Source organism: Hyaena hyaena, unplaced genomic scaffold (assembly GCF_003009895.1).
Source record: "Hyaena hyaena isolate Hyena2069 unplaced genomic scaffold, ASM300989v1 scaffold_614, whole genome shotgun sequence".
Taxonomy (NCBI): domain Eukaryota; kingdom Metazoa; phylum Chordata; class Mammalia; order Carnivora; family Hyaenidae; genus Hyaena; species Hyaena hyaena.
In genome coordinates this window covers 410,723-431,779 of record NW_024081244.1, presented here as the reverse complement: position 1 = coordinate 431,779, position 21,057 = coordinate 410,723, and the positions used below count along the sequence as shown (strand labels likewise).

Sequence of the window (21,057 nt, the reverse complement as noted above, 5' to 3'; positions counted from 1 at the left end):
CAGTTACACGGTCCTCTCTGCACCCCTTTGCACCCCTCTGTAAGGGGCAGTGGGCGAGGTCGGAGGGATCTCACTAGGAGGGTGCTGGGGAGCCACAGTGCTGGCTGGAGGGCTATGGTAAAATCCAATGTCATAGAAGATATAAAGAAAAAATAATCAGTTGTTAAGTAATAGAAAACAGCCCTTCGCACCCTGGTATATAATATAGTTGGAGTAACTTTCTAAAATTCAACGGCTCGTTGGGGCGAATTGTTTTATTCTGACACTTCAAATAAAACAGACATGCAATTTTCCTTTCTTTGGGAAACCCAGTTAGATAAAGAAAAAGAGCTCGAATAAGGCACAAAACCCAGAACCCGGATTCACATGGGTCTCCATGACCACAATACAGCTGCAATCCGGCAAGTAGCTGCAGGAGAAAAGAGAGAGAAAAGGGGAAGAAAAAAACCCGCAATGTATATTTTAAAAGATGCTCAGAGAGTAAATAAGTGATGCTTTGAGTCAGAGTTTGAGGGGCCCTGGGCATTTTTAAATGATCACGTTTTTCTTCAGAGTAATCGACAATCTATCTCAATGATCAAGTATCCAATCAAAGCTAACAGAACACCCCACCTTTCTTGTCTTCTGATTTGCAAATCTGTAAAAGAGGAATGAATTTTTAGGCTTGGAAAGGGGGACCAATTAAGAAAAAAACTGAAAAGCAGATCTACCTTCATATAATTAGAATCTGCTTTCAGTATTTAAAATATTTTTAAAAAATCTTTTATTAATGTTTATTTTTAAGAGAAAGAGACAGAGTACGAGCAAGGGGGAGTGGGGGGCAGAAAGAGAGAGGAAGATGCAGAATCCAAAGCAGGTTCCAGGCTCTGAGCTGTCAGCACAGAGCCCGACATGGGGCTTGAACTTAGGAAGACGAGATTATGACCTGGGCCAAAGTTGGATGCTTAACTAACTGAGCCCCTAAGGCGCCCCGAATGCTGTTTTATTTTTAAGTGGTCTCTACTGCACCTGACATGGGGCTTGAACTCACAACCCTGAGATCAAGAGTCGCACATTCAGCCAACTGAGCCAGTCAGGCGCCCCAACGGTTTCAGTCTTCATATCTGCTTCTGACCCTTCATTTCTGGTCACCCTGGGGTCTCTGTCTGGAGGCAACAGATTCCGCCTTCTCCCCAGGTTTGAGTATTTTCCTGGAACAGGTGTCCATGCTTCTCGCACAGGAAGCACCTCACAGGGAGGAAGGCGGCTCTCGCAGTGTGGCCTCCGAATGGAAGGTCCCAGTGCCCAAGGGAAAGAACAGCCTTGGTGCCCTGTGCTCTTTTGGAAAAGGCCTTTTGTTCACAGATTTATATTCAACCAGATGGGCATCTCTGCACCTCCCTCGCCCGGAAACACCGAACGGGGGGTGACACCCCAGAGACGACCACGTGGGAAGGAAGCTATTTCTGTACCTCCCTTGTCTGGAAACACCCAGCCGGCACCACCCCAGAGACGACCACGTGGGAAGGCAGGCACCTCACCTTCTGCGCCCAGGCGGCTCTCCTCTCCTGCTTGGCCTTCATCTCCGCCAGCAGCCCGCTGCCCATCACCTGGACCCCGTACCTCCGCCCTGCCTGCGGGCTGCTCTTGCTGTCACCGCGGTCCGCCTTCCCCACGTCCTCCCCCGGACTTTCCTCCAGGGCGTCGGGCGTTTTGATTTCCTCCTGACGCTCAGAACTGCCGTTGTGCTCGGCTGGCTTGGCGTCCTTCCTGGGCGTGTCCGAGGCCGGACTTCGGACGGCCCCTTTGGGCGACGAGGGCTCGTCGGTCATCAGGACCGTCGGGGGCCGCTCTGTTTTAGACCGGGACTTGATTAGATTGAGAAAGCTGCTCTTCCGAGAATCTCGCTTTTTCTTTTCCTCTCCTCCTTCGCCCAGCTCATGGGACTCCGAGCCCCTCAAGGCTGATCGCCTGCGATTCAAAAGAACCAATGCTGTGGGTTCTGCTGTAATGAGAGTTCTAGCAAGAATCAGTCAAAACACAAATACGGAGATTGCTGCTTATAGAGGGCCACCCTCACGAAGCATGTAAAAATTTTCATTTCAGTCATTGCACTTGGTAAACAGAAGTGTGGATGTTGTCCTCACAGTCACAGGGAGGGGACTGAGGCGCCACCTATGAAGAAGATATAGGTGGTGGGACTAGTGGAGATGAGGTGTCTCTGTCTGCATTTATTTTAGTTTTTTAAAATATTTATTTTTGAGAGAGCATGAGCAGGGGAGAGGCAGAGAGAGAGAGGGAGACACAGAATCTGAAGCAGGCTCCAGGCTCTGAGCTGTCAGCACAGAGCCTGACATGGGGCTTGAACTCACAGACCATGAGATCGTGACCTGAGCCAAAGTTCGATGCTCGTTGGACTGAGCCACCCTGGCGCCCCTAGGTGTTTCTGTATTTAAATGCTCTGGTCAACTGCCTAAGTTCCAGAAGCTGGTTCCTCAAAGACCTAGGTGGGCGACAGCCTTATTTGATTTGACAGGGGCCAGAAAGGGCCAGATTTCCCTATAAGCACCTGAAATCCTTGCATGATCACCAGAGAACACCTGAGGCTCTGCCCTTACTGCTCCACCCAGACAACGATGCAGGTCCTTGCTTAAATGGAATACCACCGAAAGAGGCAACAGAGACTGAGCTTTGGGAGAGAGCTGTATGCAAGAGAATGTGCAGAACTGGGGGCTGGATGGAAAAGAGCAAGCGAGATGGGCTGGGGGAGGTCTCACTGCCGCCTTCCGCTTGGAGCTGGCAGACCCAAGCCCCTTAGCTCCTCTGAGTCCCCAGTGATCACAGCCTAAGGTTTAAAGGCAAAAAAAAAAAAAAAAAGGCAAAAGAGCCTCAGGGAAGAGGAAAGGCAGCAAACTTTGGAAGCCAAGAGAGTTGTGAGTGACAAGGGATGTAAGAGACTTGGGGCCGCTGACCTCTGGAGTGGCCAGAGGGGCAACGAGAGGTGGCTGGGTTGGTGGGGGGCTCCAAGCACCTCCAGAAACAGAAGGAAGCGGGAGCCAGAGAGGGAGAGATGCAGAAGCCCATTTGCCAAACCCTCAGACCCTCTCCCCAAACCAGAGACCCAAAGTACCCCCTTGGCGCCCCCTTGGCACCCCAGGGTGAGGGACAGGACAGCTGAGGAACGCACGCTGTTGTGAAAACGAGAGGCTCAGGAGGAGGGTGGCGGACTGTGGCACCCCAAAACGTGCATCTCTGGTGTATGGACTATTTTAGGCTGATTAAGAAATAGCAGATGCTGAAGAAGCTATGAAAACTGAGTAGTAGAAGTTACCCTTTCAAATACAACCACAACGAGGTACCACCTCACACCCGTCAGCATGGCTGACACTAACAGCTCAGGCAACAACAGACGCTGGCGAGGATGTGGAGAAAGAGGGTCTCTTTTGCACTGCTGGTGGGGATGCAAACTGGTGCAGCCACTCTGGAAAACAGTGTGGAGGTTCCTCAAATAATTAAAAATAGAACTACCCTACAACCCAGCACTGGCACTAGTAGGTATTTATTCAAGGGATACAGGTGTGCTGTTTCAAAGGGGCACATGCCCCTAGAGAAAGACAAATATCATATGAGGACTGTGAGATAAAAACAGATGAACACAAGGCAAGGGAAGCAAAAATAATATAAAAACAGGGAGGGGGACAAAACATAAGAGACTCTTAAATATAGAGAACAGAGGGTTGCTGGAGGGGTTGTGGGAGGGGGGTGGGCTAGATGGGTGAGGGGCATTAAGGAATCTCCTGAAATCATTGTTGCACTGTATGCTAACTAACTTGGATGTAAATTAAAAAAAATAAATTAAAAACTAAGAAGTTGCCCTTTCAGAAGAGACATTTATATTAACAAGAGAAATCTCCTTTGTAAGGTGTCTCCTCTGGGGAGCAGGAAATTCTAGCATCTCTAGAAATTAGCAGTGGAGAAGGCATGGACTTCAGTGGGCACAACAGTCTTGCCCTGGTCACAGTCCTCATGACCTTGGCCTTTAGCTGAAAACGGTATTTAACGTGGTGGCCTGGGCCATTCTGGAGAGCTACTCAGTTTTTCCAGGTCTCTCCCATGCGGCTAGGAGGTATACATGTTCTTAAAGTTCTTTCTTTTTTTTAGAGGTGGGGGGAAAGGGACAGAGAGAGAGAGAATATCCCATGCTAGGCATGGAGCCTGAAACAGGGCTCAGTCTCGATCCTATGACCCTAGGATCATGACCTAAGCCGGAATCAGGAGTCAAATGCTCAAAGGACTGAAGCACACAAGCACCCCATGTTCTTGAACTTCTGTTTTGTTTTCCTTTTGTTAATCTGTCTTGTATTATAGCTCTCAGCCTAGCAAGGCCTGTCTCAGGCAAGAACCTAGAAGGGTAGAGAGAAAATTATTTTTCCTCCCCTACCCAGGGAAAGCCTACATATTGGGACAGTGCGACTCCCAGCCCCTTTCTCTCATTCTGGATCCGAGAATGGGGTGGCCAGGTTCATGGCCTCTAGGCAGAAGATCAAATTTCCCAACAAGCCCAAGAGAAAAGACCTAAAGATTCTGATAATCAGGGAGACTCCTGTTCAGCAAAATGGCCCAAGACGGGTACCCTACACTGAAGTCCACCAGCAGACAGGCCCTACTTGTGGCCAGATGAACTGGGGAGACGCTGGACCCTTGACCCAGCCCATCCCACTGGGTCTCTTCATGAGAAAGAGTTCAAGGGCAGACACAACACAGTGGATGAGCGACACAAGCAGGAAAGTTTACTGAAGCCAAAGTACACTCTTGAGGGGCGCTTGGCTGGCTCACTGGTGGAGCATACAACTCTTGATCCCGGGGTTGTGAGTTCGAGCCCCACATTGGGTGCAGAGATTACTTAAAAATAAAATCTTTGAGAAAACAAAACAAAACAAGTACACTCTCAAGATGTGAGAGTAAGTGAGCTCAAGTGAGAGCTGTGCGCTGGGGTTTGGGACTCTATCTGATCTGCAGTTGTTAACATAACAAGAGACTAGCATATTCATAACTTGGCAAGGGGAAGCAGGGTTTTGTGCCTCTTCCTTATTTGGTCAGATATTCCTGTCATGGGCCGCCATCTTGGGCCCCTCTGGTGTGATGGGGCTTGTGTGGGAGAGCTGCCACCAGGCGTCCTCTTAGACACTAACTGCCTCTAACACACTCACCAACTTCTAAGCTCACTAGTGCCCTGACTCCTCAAACAAGCGTAACAGAAAAGTGTGACAGCAGAGTATAAAACTCAAGACTGGAAGATACAGCTGAGGAAATCTCTCAGGTGGGGAATAGGAAGGTGGGTAACAGAAAGAATAAGAAAATGAGGGAGAAGAGGTAAAACAAAACAAAAACTAGTGGATTAATAGAAGAAACACATAATTGGAATCACGGATGTTTTAAGAAAAAGAAGGATGATATCATGAAAAAAAAAATTCAAGGAAAATTCCAGAAACAAAGGACATGAATTCTCAGATTAAAATGGTTCATGAATGCCTCATAAATGGGTTAAAACAAAACAAAGCAAAAAACCTACCCAGAGCCAAACATTATAAATTTCTGGGAACAAAGAGAAAATACCAAATGCTTCCAGAAAAGGGTAAGAAGAAAAATAAGTCACAAAGAATCAGGGTTCATGTTGACATTGGATTTGGAGGGGCCTAGGGCAGGCTGCTTCAAAATGAGCTGCTTTGGCATGAAGATTATTTTGAGTTAAAAAGCAACTGAAACCCAGCAGATTCAGGAAAAGTGCTTTACGGTTCCCCTCGACTGCCTAAAGGAATTTAGATGGAGGACCTGCTCCCCAAAGAGAGCTGTCACCATGGACAGTGACACTATGCTATGAAGGAGTGTGGTGGATGGAGAGGGAACCAGCAAGGCCTGTTTGGTCAGGCTCCTCTCTAAGTCCCACCGAGTGGCTCAGCAGACATTTGTCTACTAAACATTTACTCTTCCTGAGAAGTAAATTCCTTCCCTTTGAAGTCCCAGACCACCCCCCGCCCCCCCACCTTCTTAGTTCACAATGACACATACACCTCATGTTGCTTGGCTGTCTTTGGAATTTCACGTCTGTGCAGATTCCCTGTACATAATGGTCTCTCTCCTGTCAATCTCTCTCATGTCAACGTGATTCTTAGTCCAGCTAGAAGAACCCTGAAGGGGACAGAGCATTCTTGCTCCCCGAAAGGCACAATCTTTGAGCAACACTAGAAGCCAGGAGGTAATAGGACCAGGGTGTCAAGATTCTTTTTTTTTTTTTTCTAAATGTTTTTTTTTAAATTTATTTCTAGGAGAGAGAGAGAGACAGCGTGAGCAGGGGAGGGTCAGAGAGAGAGGGAGTCACAGACTGAAACAGGCTCCAGGCTCTGAGCTAGCAGTCAGCACAGAGCCCGACGCGGGGCTCGAACCCACGAACCACGAGATCGTGACCTAAGCGAAAGCTGGACGCTTAACCGACTAAGCCACCCAGGCACCCCCAGGGTGTCAAGATTCTAAGGTAAAGTGGATTCCAATCTAGAATTCCATACAGAGTCACACTATTTATCAACATGAAAGACTGACAAGTCTCAGAAGCTCCCCTCCCGAGCTGCCCTTCTCAGGAGGAAACTGGCAGAGGTGATTCCCCAAAATGAAGGAGTGAAAGAAGGAAGGAGAAGACACAGGGAATGGAGGGCAGTGGAAGACAGCAGGGAAGCTGGCCCACGTGCCCCACGGAGTCATCAGGCAGCAAGGAAGGGCACGTCTCCTGGGAAGGACGTACTCCTCTGAGTAGCGGGAGGTATGGAACAACTGGAGAGATTTTCACCTTTTCTGGAGACTCAGTGACAGGAATACGGAAGAGCAAGCAGATGTGAAGGGGACCATCAATCACCTCAGGGAAAAGAAAAAGCCGTAGAGGAGAGGAGACACGATCACGGTGCAACCCAGCCGTGAATGTTTACGTGGTCACAACGAAGTGAACATACTGATCTAACCAACAGTTATGATATAACCATATAGATGGGAGAGGAAAAGTGTGTGTGTGTGTGTGTGTGTGTGGTGGGCACTAGGGTCACAGTGTGTCAGAGATAAATTATCATCCTGCATAGTGAAAAGTTAACAGTCATATTTACTATCTAAAACTGAAAAACAGGAAATAGCAAAAACTGTTATTGAAGAATATGGAAGCAAAAATAAAAAATAAATAGCTAAAGGCATAGAAATTAATTGCCCTTGGCGAATAAGGAGTGGGGAAAGAAACAATGGAGTTTTGTTTTCTGGTTTTTGCTTTCTGGTGTTTTTTTTTTTTCTCCTGTCTTTTGGTACAAAGCCTTGTACAGCATCTGGTATTTTATTTATGTTTTTAAAAATATTTTTAATGTTTATTTATTTCTGACAGAGAGAGAGAGGGGGAAGGGAAGGGCCAGAGAGAGAGGGAAATGCAGAATCTGAAGCAGGTTCCAGACTCTGAGACATCAGCCAGAGCCCGATGAGGGGCTCAAACTCCAAAACCATGAGATCATGACCTGAGCTGAAGTCAGAGGCTTAAACGGCTGAGCCCCCCCAGGCGCCCCAACATCTGATTTTAAACGATGAACATTTATAACTTTGATTTTCAAACTTTCTTCATAGAGCTTGCCGATTTACCTATGCCTAGCCCTTTACATATCAAACTGACAGTCTGTTTTTATATAACAAAATAAAATGAAAAAAAAATCAAAACTTCTGGTAGATTCCATCATTATTTGATGACAACTGATGTCTAATTCTGTCTGTCTGTGCACTGGAACATACTCAGAGCAGTATCTTTGTAGAGTGGACTGTCCACTTTGTAAATATGCCCAACTTTCACTCAGAGCCTGTTACAGAAGGCATCATACGGATACAGGAAATCACACAGAAGCAGGTGTAATACAAATGGTTCAGATCAAATGTGCATAAACCTCTCCATGGATCACATATCGACATCTGAACTTGAGGAGGTGGGTCTGCGGTTTGCAGGGATATGGGCCAAGGCTGCCTAAATTCGTTCAGGCAGCTGTGACTGAAAGCAGGCTACAGAATCCGGGCTGTGTCAGACACCGAGGTTACAACAAACAGTAAGACCTGGGTGTTGCTTCTGAAAAGCAGCATTTCTGGGGGGAAAAAGACTTGAAAGCAAATCATGAAAAGGGAATTTCCAGTTCCCTCTGATTATGTTGGTCTCACTTGAAGACACTGAGAATACACCTGTCCATTCCTCATACTGTGAAAAAATTTAAAACCAAAGAAATGCTCAAAGGGTGATGTGTTCTCTAACAGCAAAAAAAAAAAAAAAAAAAAAAGCGTTGAGTCAGCAGGAGAGAAAGAGCAATTAATCTCGGGGCAGGAGAGGAGCCGTTGTGAGACAGCTTCAAAGAATAAGTGACATTGGAGCTGGCTCTTGAAGAACAGGAGCACAGCACCTTTCCTAGTACGCCAGGCTTCAAGGTCAGTGTCAAAGAAGACAAATAATTGGGTCCTGAAGCTTATAACATGCACTAAGTTATACCGTTACAGATGTAAAAACTTAGCTGATTTCCAACTCACCATTCTGCAGAGGCAAGATAAGGCACATCCATCTAGGGAATGGACCGGTTTCGTCCCTACCCAGGCCCAGCCTGCCCACCCTCGGCTTATCAGGATGGTGTCAATTCATCCCCGGATTTGCTGACTCAAGGTGAAGAATACCTTACAGACTCAAATCCACGTCAAGAGCGACTTTGGGGACACATCTGCATTTTAGTTGGGGGTTAAATAACTGGCTACAAACCACGCTTAACGTCTGGAGTCTTCTAGGTTAAACACTGTTAATAAAAGGTCATAAAAGAATTGTCTTTTTAAGGAAGAATGACTCAGGGATAAGAAAATGAAGAAATGCTTTAGAAGCTGCCCTTGCAGCCTCTTCGCTAACTCTGTTGCCATTGTGATGCCGTCTACTGAAGCTGCAGCATTTAGCAGGATACAGGGCCCCCAATGTACATCAAATTATGAACAAGGAGACTTTAGACATCAGTAATGTGGGCTGTTGAAGTTCACTGCCCTATGATAAAGGGATCCAGGTGATGGTGAAAAAGCCCTAAAAAAAAAATACCCTGGTATGTTCTGTGGTCTATTTTAGAACAGGACAATGGTTCTCAAAGTTAAGCATGCCTCAGTTTACCCTGGGGGCTTACTAAAGTACAGATGGCCTGGTCATGGGACCAGAGTCTCTGATTCAGTGGGTCTGGGGCAGTGGCTTGAGAATTTGCATTTTTAATAAGTTCCCAGTTGACAGAGACAATTGCTGGTCTGGAGAGTACATTTTGCAAACTATGTGAAGACTAAATCCCACATAATACATATAAATAAAACAAATACACCTTGGTATAGTAAGCTGAATTGCAACTTAGTCATTTGCAGGTGAGTTAAACAGTATTATTAGTGAAATGACTCTGAACTCACTTGGAATCCATCTTGGTCACCTTCTTGGTGAAAAATTCATCCACACCTTCGTCCACTCTCCCCATGAGACCGTTCTGCTCCCCTTCTTGGGAGACGATGCCTGCAGCGCAGACCTGCAGACCAAACAGGCGAAATGGCAATTTACAGTCAATGTCACTCAGCAAACATGACTGTCACATGCAGGTCCCCGCAGCAAGGGTCCTGGGAAGCACAGCACTGACTGAACAAGGCCCTTGCGCTACTGCAATGGATGCCACGAGCTCAACGTGTGGCAAGGACAGATGGACACAAAGGTGAGGAATGCGCCGTGGCCACACGGCCCGGTGCGGGGTTGACGCCGGCGGGCACGTCAGAGCCGGCGGCCGGCAAGAGTCCAGCTTCCTACAGGCAGCGAGAGCACTGCAGGTGATCTGAGGGAACAGGGAATGCACGGCAAAATGCACCAGATGCCAGGGTCTGAGCTGGAGAGGATCCCAGTGGCCAGGGGCCAGCTGAGCATGCGAGGGATTAAGTACTCAGTGCAAACCGCGGCAGATGTGAACGGCGGCCACTCTGACCCCAGCCCCTGCTCCCTTTCCTTCTTGCGGGAAGAAAAGCCTGACTTCAAGGTTTTTAGAAGCCAAATCCCACAAGTCTACTGCCGGGCCCATGACTGGTAGGCATGGCATAGGGTACACTGCTGGTGACACGAAGGGAAATCTGCTAGCGGCTCGTGAACACGGTTTCCTGCAGAGGAAGGAGCGTATGTTTTCTGTGTGGTTATACGTGGCGGGACGTGATGCCTGAGCTACAGTGGCCACCTGGACCGCAAGGGGGTACAAGCCTGAGGACCAGAGCCAACATGTGGAGGATGATTGAGCAGAGGGGTGCGTACGCTTTGCGGCTGCACAAGCCAGTCCTTGGTCCTGAGACGTCTGGGTTTCCTGCTGAGAAAACCAGTATTTTTCACCCATTTTTAGTCGCATATCCCTCGTTATCTCTAGCTGAATGAATACTTCCCAGCTAATGATAAAAGGACCAATGGTGAACAGCGTTGAATCTTATGCTGAAGAGTGCAGAATTCACTCAGTAGGCGATAGGGATCCCACAAAAGAGTGGCATGGCCCAACCTGTATTTTGTTCAGATAATTCCAGATAATTCTAGCATGAAGTTGGGAGAAGCAAGGGATTGTAAGCAGGGGAACTGAATTTTTTTTTAAACATTTATTCATTGTTGAGAGACAGAGACAGAGCGAGAACACGTGGGGGGAGAGAGGGAGCAGGCTCCAGGCTCCGAGCTGTCAGCACAGCCCGACGCGGGGCTCCAACTCACCAACAGTGAGATCATGACCTGAGCTGAAGTCGGTCACTTAACCAACTGAGCCCCCCAGGCGCCCCTGTAAGTAGGGGAATCTGTTCAGGAACACACAAGAGAGATTCCTGTAATAGTCCAGTCTAATCTGGAGGAGATGAGGAGGAAATTAAGGCTTGGAGAAATGAGAGTACCAAGAAAGGAGGTACCTCAGATGATGTTGAAGGTTCTAGGCTGTGTGAATGGGAGCGTGGTTCTAGGGAACAGAGGTCCAGGACCAGAGTGGAAGGACATGATGAGTCCAGTTTCTGACAAGCGTCTGAGGTGCTGTGGGGAACGCAGGGCCGGGCGTCCAGCAGACACTTGAAAGCCTGGGTCTTAGGAGAGAAGCCGTAAGGACGTCACCTACCAAGTCAGAACTGGCTTTGAGTGGAACACCCGCAGTGAGCTCAGCAGTGAGTCTGACGTGTGTCTGCAATGGTGTATGAAGTCACTATTTTACACCCACAGGTTGCAGGCCCAAGAAAGCGCGTCTCTTGCCCATTCCTTCCGGCACGAGAACACATTCTCCTGCGGCCGGGATATTGGGGCTGGAGGTCCTGCCACAGAGCGGTGGGGAAGTGGCTTCTGTAATCCTGGTCTGCAAGTGTCAAGTTGCCTCTAGGGCTCTGCAAACACCTGTGCCTGCGTCCTTCCTTTAAAGAAAAGGCGAATCATTTGCTTTAGGCAATCATCCATTCGCTCCCTGGGAAATCTCCTTTATGAAAATGGACGGTGTATGTGAGTTCATGTTTGTGAACTGCTGAAAGTGTGCAGATAACAGACAATGGACAAAAGAACCCCGTGAAATGTGGATAAAAACAATTACACTTCTCTGAAGAGTGCTTTACACTGGAGCAAGGTTTTGCTGTGTGTTCTTATAGAGCAGAGAATCAGCAAAGTTGCAGAATTCAGTGACAGCCTGAAAGCTCATGAGTAACTTTTGTTATAAAAGATAAAGAAGCACAGAACTTGTTCTTAGCACTTTCCTCTCGGAAAAGAATGGAGAGCGGGATCTCCAGGGTAACAATGGCTGCCGGTGTTTGTACAACGGTTCATAGTTTACATGCATCTCGCACGCTATGATTTCATTTCACTGGTACCTTTTGCACTGAAAAGGAAAGATAGTTTTATCGTAGTTTTTGGTCAGTCACAGGAAACAGGGGCTCAGAGGGTGAGGGGGACCCCCAAAGCTCACCTGACTGACGGATGGGCAGGGTAGGAGCCCAGGACATATGGTCCTAAACAGGGCTTCCATCTGGTGCACCCACGCCTCCCCTCCGAGGCTTCCTCACAAATTCCCTTTCCCGTTCTGAGAAAAAAAATTTACTTTCTACCAGCGTAAATTTCTCTTCTCATCCTGTTCCTTTCTTCCTGCTTTGAAACAGAATTCGCAGCGAGCACAGAAAGTTCTCTGGGGTCAGGGAGGAGGGACATCAATGGGTTTCGGGGATGGAGGCGCACAGGGCTCAACAAAGTGGTCTGCTCTCCTGCAGGATGAGTGGCTTTCAGGGCTGGACGGACCACCGACATGGGTCCCCACGTTGACCCTGTCAGTTTAGACATGAAGACACTTGTGAGCAGAGAGGTCACGGGCAGCCCAGTATCACTGGGAGATCTTCAATGAGGTGTGGTTTAAAACACATCTGTTAGGATAGGAAGTGGAGACGTCCGCAGCTTATATGAAGAGGGGCACAAAAACCGAACACAAAAAAGAAATACAGTTCGTCAAAACAGTTCGAGGCCAAACACACACGCTGTTTTAGCTCAATTTCCAGCAAAAGGAAAGGAAGGGACATATAGACATCAGAAGTTCTCTGGATCCCATTTGACTTTGGTCTTTCTATCAAGGAGAATACATTTCAGACTAGATGCTGTAGCACAGGGATGACTGGGTGGCTCGGTGGGTTAAGCGTCCAATTCTTGACTTCAGCTCAGGTCATGGTCTCACGGTTTGTGAGTTTGAGCCCCGCACTGGGTTCTGTGCTGACAGTGCTGAGCCTGCTTGAATTCACTTTCTCCTTTGTCTCTCTGCCTCTCCCTGCCCCCCCCATAAATAAATTTTTTTTTAATTAAAAAAAATTTTTTTTTAAATAAAATAATTTTTTTAATTTTAAAAATAAAATTAAATTTAAAAAAGCAGTAAAAAGTGTAGTGTGGTTTCTGGGGTGGGGGCGGGGGGAACCACACCATCTCCCCAGGCCAGCTGGAAGAGATGATTGCAACTGCACTCACAGAGGGGCTTCTGCAAATAAAATAGGGCATTCGACTGGCTGCTGGCGGTACTTGAAAAAACTCAAGAAGGTAGATTTTGTGCCTCTGGTGTATGAATACACGCTAAAAGGCCCATTTGTGAATGCTTCGAGGATAAGCCGGTGATTATGAGCACTAATGGCAACTCAGACCACCCTCCGCCAGGATTATGAAGATGAACGCACCACGGGGACACCATGGGTGGTGCGCCTGGGTTCTGACAAGAGCTGTCAACTCTCTCGGAATGTCTCCATAGGCCGGATGGAGAGAGGTGAGCGGGAAGGAGGGACAATTAGCGTATTATTAGTAACTCTGAACACACACGCCCAAAGAGTGCTAATTAGCAAGCTGAACAGTCCTGGAACCTTACATGCATATATTAGGCAGTAAGAAACATGGAGCGGTGAGAGCTAAGCTGTCATATAAGGAACCCAAAAGGCATAAAATGAAGGAAACATAATAAAAATGTAAGGCAAAAATTAACGAACTTAAGAGGACTAATAAAACTAAAAGCTGATTCTTCAAAAAAAAGACTAATAAAAGACAGCCTCGCAAAATTAGGAGAGAAACATTAAATATATCAGAAATGAAGAAACACGGGGCACAGAAACATGATACAGGAGAGATTGAAAAGTTGTTAGAATTCTATAAACAACTACATGAACATTAGAGTAAGTGGACAATATCCTAGAAAAATATCAATGGCCAAAACGGTCTCAAAGAGAATTAGGTAAGCTGATTAGATCTATAACAAAAGAAATCAAATCCCTACAAAAGGAATTCTACATGTAAGGATCACCTCCACATATACAACACATCAGGCCCAGATGGCTTCCCAGGAGAGGAACAGAAAATCTCTATTACATACAAACTGTCCCAGAGAAAAAAAAAAGGAGAATTTCCAAACTAATTTTATGAAGATAGTATAATTCCAAAACCCAAAGCAGATGGATGGTCTAAACAAGAATAAGAAAACTACAGATCTCTCTTCTTTATGCACACAGATTAAAAAAAAATCTCAATAAAATATGGTAAACAAAGCCCAGCAGGATATTAAAACAAAGCAAGAATATACACCTGGTACTCATTTAACACTGTATGTTAATTATACTAGGATTAAATTTAAAAAGCAAGAATATCATGATTATTATCAAAAATGGTATAACATTAGAAAGGTCTGTGATTGCAGTTCACCACAATAGCAAAAGAGAAAAATAAATGATCAATTTCCAGAAATGCTGAAGAAAAAGTCAATTAAATTAAAACAGTATTCATTGAAAAAAAAAAAAAGTTAGCAAACAAGGAAGGAAACTTTCTCAGCTGATTAAATAGCCGCAGAAACAGCTCTGGGCTTATCCAGTTTGTAGAAGACTCTCTCCTTTACTCAGTGTCAAAACTCTGACTCATCTGGAGCATCAACATGACCAAGTGAAATACATGACCTTCCCAGATGCTCTTGCACCTGAGGTTTGAAATGTGGCTCATTTCTGGACAGTGAGATGTTACAAAAAGTATGCTAGGACTTCTGGGTAAGTTCAGATTTCCTGATGTATGTGCCCCGCCTTCCTCTGTCTGAAATACGGTTATAAATAACAGAAGATTATAGGCCTTGCCTGAGTAAGACCAATAACCAGTCACTGAGATGGTGCAGCTATTAAAAAACTCACTCTCACCACTTTTACTCAAGATAGTACGGAAAGTTCTAGCGACAGCAATCAGGCAACAAAAAGAAATTAAGACGCATCCAAATTGGTAAGGAAGAAATAAAACTTTCACTCGACATGATACTATACATAGAAAAATTGCTAAAGACTCCACCAAACAATTAGTAGAACTGATAAATGAATTCGGTAAGTTTGCAGGATACAAAATCAATATACAGAAATCTACTGCATTTCTATATACTAATAATACTGTAGCAGAAAGAAATTAAAAAAAAAAAAACAAAAAAAAAACAAAAAAACAATCCCAGGGCGCCTGGGTGGCTTTAAGCGGCCAACTTCAGCTCAGATCATGATCTTACTATTCATAGGTTCCAGCCCTGCGTCAGGCTCTGAGCCTGGAGCCTGCTTCGGATTTTGTGTGTCTCCCTCTCTCCCTGTTCCTCCCCCACTCACGCTCTGTCTCTCTCAAAAGTAAATAAACATTAAAACAAAACAACAAAACAAAATCCCATTCACAAATGCATCAAAAAGAATAAAATACCTAGGAATAGACTTAACCATGATGGTGAAAGATCTTTACTCAAAAAACTACAAAACACTGATGAAAAAACTGAAGATGATACCACAAATGTTAAGACAGTCCATGTTCATGGACTGGAAAAACAAATACTGTAGCATGTCCATACTATTCAAAGCAATCTACTGATTTAATGCATTCCCTATGAAAATACCAACAGCATTTTTCTAAACACTGGAACAAATTTGTCTGGAACTGCAAAAACCTCAACTAACCAAAGCAACCTTGAAAAGGAAGAATAGAACTGGAGGTAACGCAATCCCAGATTTCAAGATATACGACAAAGCTGTAATAATCGAAACAGTACTGTACTGGCACAAACACAGACACATAGATCAATGGAACAGAACAGAGAGCCCAGGAATAAACCCACGATTACATGGTCAATTAATCTTTAACAAAGGAGGCAAGAATTCACAATGAGAAAAGGTCTCTTCAACAAACGGTGTCAGGATACCAGGACAGCAACATGCGCAAGACTGAAATGGGACCACTTTCTTACACCAAATACAAAAGTAAACTCAAAATGGACTAAGGACCTGAATGTGAGACTTGAAATCATAAAAATTCTAGAAGAGAGAACAGACAATAATTTCTACGACATTGACTATAGCAACAGTTTTCTAGATATGTCTCCTGAGGCAAGGGAAACAAAAGCAAAAATAAAACTATTGGGACAACATCAAAATAAAAAGCTTCTGCACAGCAAAGGAAACAATCAACAAAACTGAAAGACAACCTACTGAATGGGAGAAGATATTTGTAAACGACACATCCCATAAGGGGTTAGTAACAAAAATATATAAAGAACTTCTACAACTCAACACACACACACACACACACACACACACAATCCCCAAATAATCTAGAAGACATGGACAGACATTTCTCCAGAGAAGACATCCAGATGGCCAAAAAGACACAGGAATCAATGCCCAACATCACTCATCATCAAGAAAATGCAAAACAAAACCACCATGGGATATCACCTCACACCAGTCAAGTCAAAAACACAAGAGACAATGAGTGTTGGTGAGGACATGAGTCATGGTGCTGCTGGTGGGAAATGTAAACTGGTGCAGTCACTGTGGAGAACAGCACGGAGGTTCCTCAAAAACCTAAAAAAAGAAATACCATACAATCCAGTAATTTCACTATTGGGTATTTAACCAAAGAATATGAAAACCCTAATTCAAAAAGCTATTGCACCCTTAGTTTATTGCAGCATTATTCACAACAGCCAAATTACAGAAGCAGCCCAAGTGTCCATCTTTAAATGAGTGTCTAAAGAAGATATGGTGTACATAAGGTATGGAACATTGCCCAGTCATTGAAAAGAATGAAATCTTGCCATTTTCAGTGACATGGATGGAGTTAGAGTATATTATGCTAAGTGAAGTTAGTCAGTCAGAAAAAGATAAATACCATATGATTTTACTCATATGTGGAATTTAACAAAACAAACAGAAAAAAGAGACAAACCAAAAAACCAATTCTTAATTAACTATGGAGAACAAACTAATGGTTGCCAGAGGGAAGTTGGGGGGTGGGGAAGGAGAGGGGAAATAAATGAAGGAGATTAAGAGCACACTTATCACAAATAGCTCTGAGTAATGTACAAAACTGCCGAACCACTATACTGTACACCTGAAACTAATATAACACTGTATGCTAACTATACGAGAATTATTTTTTTGTGTGTGAATATAATCTGTGGATGAATAAATAGAAATACAGTAATTTGAAGGAAGGAGGTGATATGGCCAGATCCTACTAAAAGGGTCCTATTTTGTTTTGGGTGCCACCCCACAGCTGATTCAGAAAAGAGTAACAAAGAACCGTAAATAGATTGCAGGCAGTGTCACAGGAGGGACATCAAAAGGGCAGAGGGAATTTAGATCAGTGAGGGAAAGAGCTGGTAATAACACAGACATCTGTAAGTGTGCTGAGGAGAGATTTAAATGACATGAGCCACACCAGATGACAGTAACAAGGCGGCGAGGTTACAATTAGTAAGAGATTTTAGCAACACATAGAAACTAACACGCCAACACCCAGAGCTTTTAGGAAACGGCCGCTTCCAAGCGAGGTCACTGTAGACAGAAGGGTCAACTACTGATGACCGTGTAGAGATGAAGGACTTGGTGAGGGGCTGGACAAGAGGTCACTGAAATGCCTTCTAGCCTCGTGATACCGTGATTTGACGCATGTGGGAGATGATGGATTACCCGGGAGTTAGTCCGTTTTGATCAGAGTTAGTGTGTTCGTCCCTGGGCTAAGCAGCGTGGGGCCGCGCCAGAAACTGGGTGAGCGAACGCCGGGTGTCAGGTGGAGAAAAGCCACCGCGTGACACACAGTAATAATTCAGAGCACGATCACGGGCAACTCGGTCACTTGCCCTGGGCACCATTCTCCCTTGAACACTGAGCAGATCGTCTATAGAATTCCCTCTGGTGGAGATGAAGCTAGTTAGTGGCCACACAGCTAGAACCCGTGAGCCTTCCAGAATCTCATTCTGTGCACTGTTTTCCTCTCTTCCTTCCTTTTCCTTTCTTTCTTCCTTCCTTCCCTCCTTCCTTCTTCTTTTTTTTTTTTTTTTTTTTGAGAGAGTGAGGGAGGGAGCAGGGGCGGGGCCCAGAGAGAGGGGAACAGAGGACCCAAAGCAGGCTCTGTGCTGACAGCAGGGAGCCGGATATGGGGCTTGAACCCACCCACTGTGAGGTCATGAATTGAACCAAAGTCAATGCTTAACCTCTGAGCCCTCCAGGCGCTAGGGAATGCTTTTTTGCCCATGGGGACACCAGGTGAGGGGGACAGAAGCCGGGCTACCTGGGAGTGGATGCGCATGAAGCCCGGGCACCTGCCCGATAGGCGTCATGGTCAGAACGTGGTTCTCAGGCTCACACGCGGGGCAGCCCCTCGGCCACGCGCTGGTTGACGGTATCACCGTCACACCGGCCATCAAACCTCCTGTGTGGGAACCCAAGGGCCTCCTGTCATCCTCTGGCTGAGTGGACAGGACTCCAAGGACCAAGGAGGAGCTAGAGCCACAAACGAAAGCAGCCTGTGTCCCTGAATGACCACCGTGGGGTCCCCTGACCAGGCTTGTGTACGTCAGACTGTGATGTGAGCAAGAGCACAGCCTAGAACAGCAGGAGTTTGGCCTGACCCCCACCCCATGGCAGCCCCCTCTGTTGCCTGGGGTGCCCTCTCATAGGTCCGCGGGCACGCTCTGGTCCTTTGGCAATGGCACTGCCGCCCTTCCGGTTTGTCCACCGGAAGCTCCCATCCCCAAAGCAGACTTTCTACACGTCATTTCTACGAAGGACATAGTTTTTGAATGTGAATTTTTATAGAATAGCTGGCTTGCTCCTTAATAAAATCAGTAAAAATCCTCCAAATTAGAGTACCTAAGGATAATATGAATCTGTTTCTAGGGACATTCGCCTCTTTCTCCTCCACTATAGTGTCAGGGAAGGGGAACAGGAGATAAGGGGAAAGCAAAGATTAATATAGTAAAGAGTTAATATTAATAAAATGGGAATACTGGCTTTGAGGAACAATATTTACATTTAATAAAGGCCTGTATACTTTTATTCCATTTATTTCTCACGGCAACTCAATAATGTGGGCAGTCCTGGAATTTTATTTTATTATTTTTAAATGTTTATTTATTTGAGAGACAGAGAGAGAAAGAGACAGAATGAGCAGGGAAGGGCAGAAAGAGACAGAGAAAGAGAAAGAGAGAGAGAAAGAGAGAAAGAGAGAGTGAGTAGGGAAGGGCATAAAGAGAGAGAGGAGAGAGAGAATCCAAGCACACTCCACACTGCCAGCACAGAGCCCGATGTGGGGCTCGAACCCACGAACCATGAGGTTATGACCTGAGCCGAAGTCAAGAGTTGGGCACTGAACCGACTGAGCCCCCCAGGCGCCCCAGTGCTGGTATTTTAGAAGCAAGCTGCCTCCGGCTTAGAAAGATCCCATGTCCAGACACACATTCCCAGGGAGACAGGGGCCCCATCAGCTGAGTCTCTCATGTCTGTCGCTCATGACTACACCCCAAGCTTCAATTCTACGGATTAAGCAGCCATGATGTCCTGATTAACCGTTCTTACATACTCATTAATGAAATGACAAAAAGAAAAAAACTGGTATATTTTATCTCTTGTTATTAAAATAGTTTTTTCTTTTTTTCAAGAGGTTCAGTAAAGACTTAAAATGTATAGGTAAAATGTCTAGACCAATTATTCCTAAGATGTCTGGTAGTTTATAAGAATCGTACTTTGACCGGAGATTAAATTTTTATTCATTTTTTTAAAATAGTTGTCTTCCATTCATATTTACGTAGATACTTATTTGTATATTTTTGGCACAGGAGTCAAAGTTACAACAAAGTAATCCAAGTTTGGACCAGTTGGCATTTCACTTAGCCTTGTGGGCTACCAGAAGCATCCTGGTTCCTGATACACAGTTTCTAAAACCCTTGACGTTTCCTGAGTGATAGAGCTTCTAAGAGCATCTTCTGTTACTTGTACCAAGCCCCTTCCAACCATTTCTGAGTTTACAATAAAAAGCTTGGGGGCCTCCGAGGCAGCTTCGGGTTAAGGGGAAGAGAAACCAACCACACAACAGGACAGCTGGGACTTCTAGCCCTGCCCCTGACCTTGGGGAGGAACGAGGGCCTGGTGACGGAGCTAGTCACCAAGGACCAACGATTTACTCAGTCGTGCCCAAGCCTACTTAATGGATCCTCCGGGACACACGAGGTGTGGGGAGCGGACTTGCCCAGAGAAGGGCTTCCCTCACCTCACCCTACACATCTCATCCGTGTGGCTGTCCCTGAGCTGCGTCCTTTACAATAAACCAGTAATAATAAGTGAAGTGTCTTCTTGAGTTCTGGGAGCCATTCTAGCAAATTATCATACCCAGGGAACGGGGCATGGGACCCTCTCTGGAATTTACCATCAGTTGGTCAGAGGTACAGATGACACCCTGGCACTGGTGTTGGAAGTGGGGGTGCCCCTGAGCCCTTAACCTGTGGGGTCCAGGCTAACTCCAGGGGGTGTCAGAACTGAAGTGAACTGTAGGACACTCAGTTGGTGTCAAGAGTTGAAGAATTAGTTGGGGAAGGGGGCGCAGGGTAGGGGAACCCGCACATTTGGCATCAGAAATGTTAAAAGTAAAAAGAAAAGAGAAAGAAAAGGCACAACTTGGTTCTGAGCATTCTGATACTTAGGAAGGCTCAGGAGGGGCATCAGAGGTCAAGGACAAGTTCTAGAAAAGTTAAAACAGACTGAGGAGAGACTGAGTCTACTCCACCGTAGCAAAACCAAACCAAGATAATAACAGTAAGTGACTGTGGCTACGGAACTCGTGAGGAAGCCAAGCTGTGATCCCCTCACTCTCGGCTGAAAATGGGGCCACTGCACAGAGTCGAGCGATAGGAAGGGACTTTGAAAACTGCAAGTGCTGTGGGATCATAAATCAGTACAGTTTCGTCATGAGCCCAAAGAAAGCAAGGTGCGCCATGTTTCTCATCCACCAAGCCTCTGGGAAGAGGCGAGGTGGGCTTGGACCCACGGCCACAGCCAACTGCTTCAGGACACACCCTGTGCTCCCCGCAGGGCTCCCAGGACGGGACGGCCTGGGGTGTGCGAGCCCGCGCCTCCCGGCCTTGCTGTGGGCGAAGTGAAAACCTCCACAGCGTGTACAGAGTGCATTTCTCCACGAGCCTTGGTCTCAGCTTTCTCCCTTCCCTTCTGGGCTTTTCAACATGG

The 21,057-nt window shown here is 45.9% G+C and overlaps 1 protein-coding gene across 4 annotated transcripts in view; it reads right to left on the bottom strand.

The window, feature by feature from the left end:
* Positions 1-21,057, bottom strand: part of CARMIL1 (capping protein regulator and myosin 1 linker 1) — a 300,801-nt gene that overhangs the window by 17,673 nt on the left and 262,071 nt on the right. For all 4 annotated transcript variants that reach the window (XM_039257306.1, XM_039257307.1, XM_039257309.1 and 1 more), the window contains exons 32-33: positions 9,457-9,569; positions 1,521-1,950 (exon numbers count right to left, since the gene is read on the bottom strand). In XM_039257306.1, coding sequence (XP_039113237.1) covers positions 1,521-1,950; positions 9,457-9,569 — 543 coding nt within the window. The remainder of the gene's footprint in view (positions 1-1,520; positions 1,951-9,456; positions 9,570-21,057) is intronic.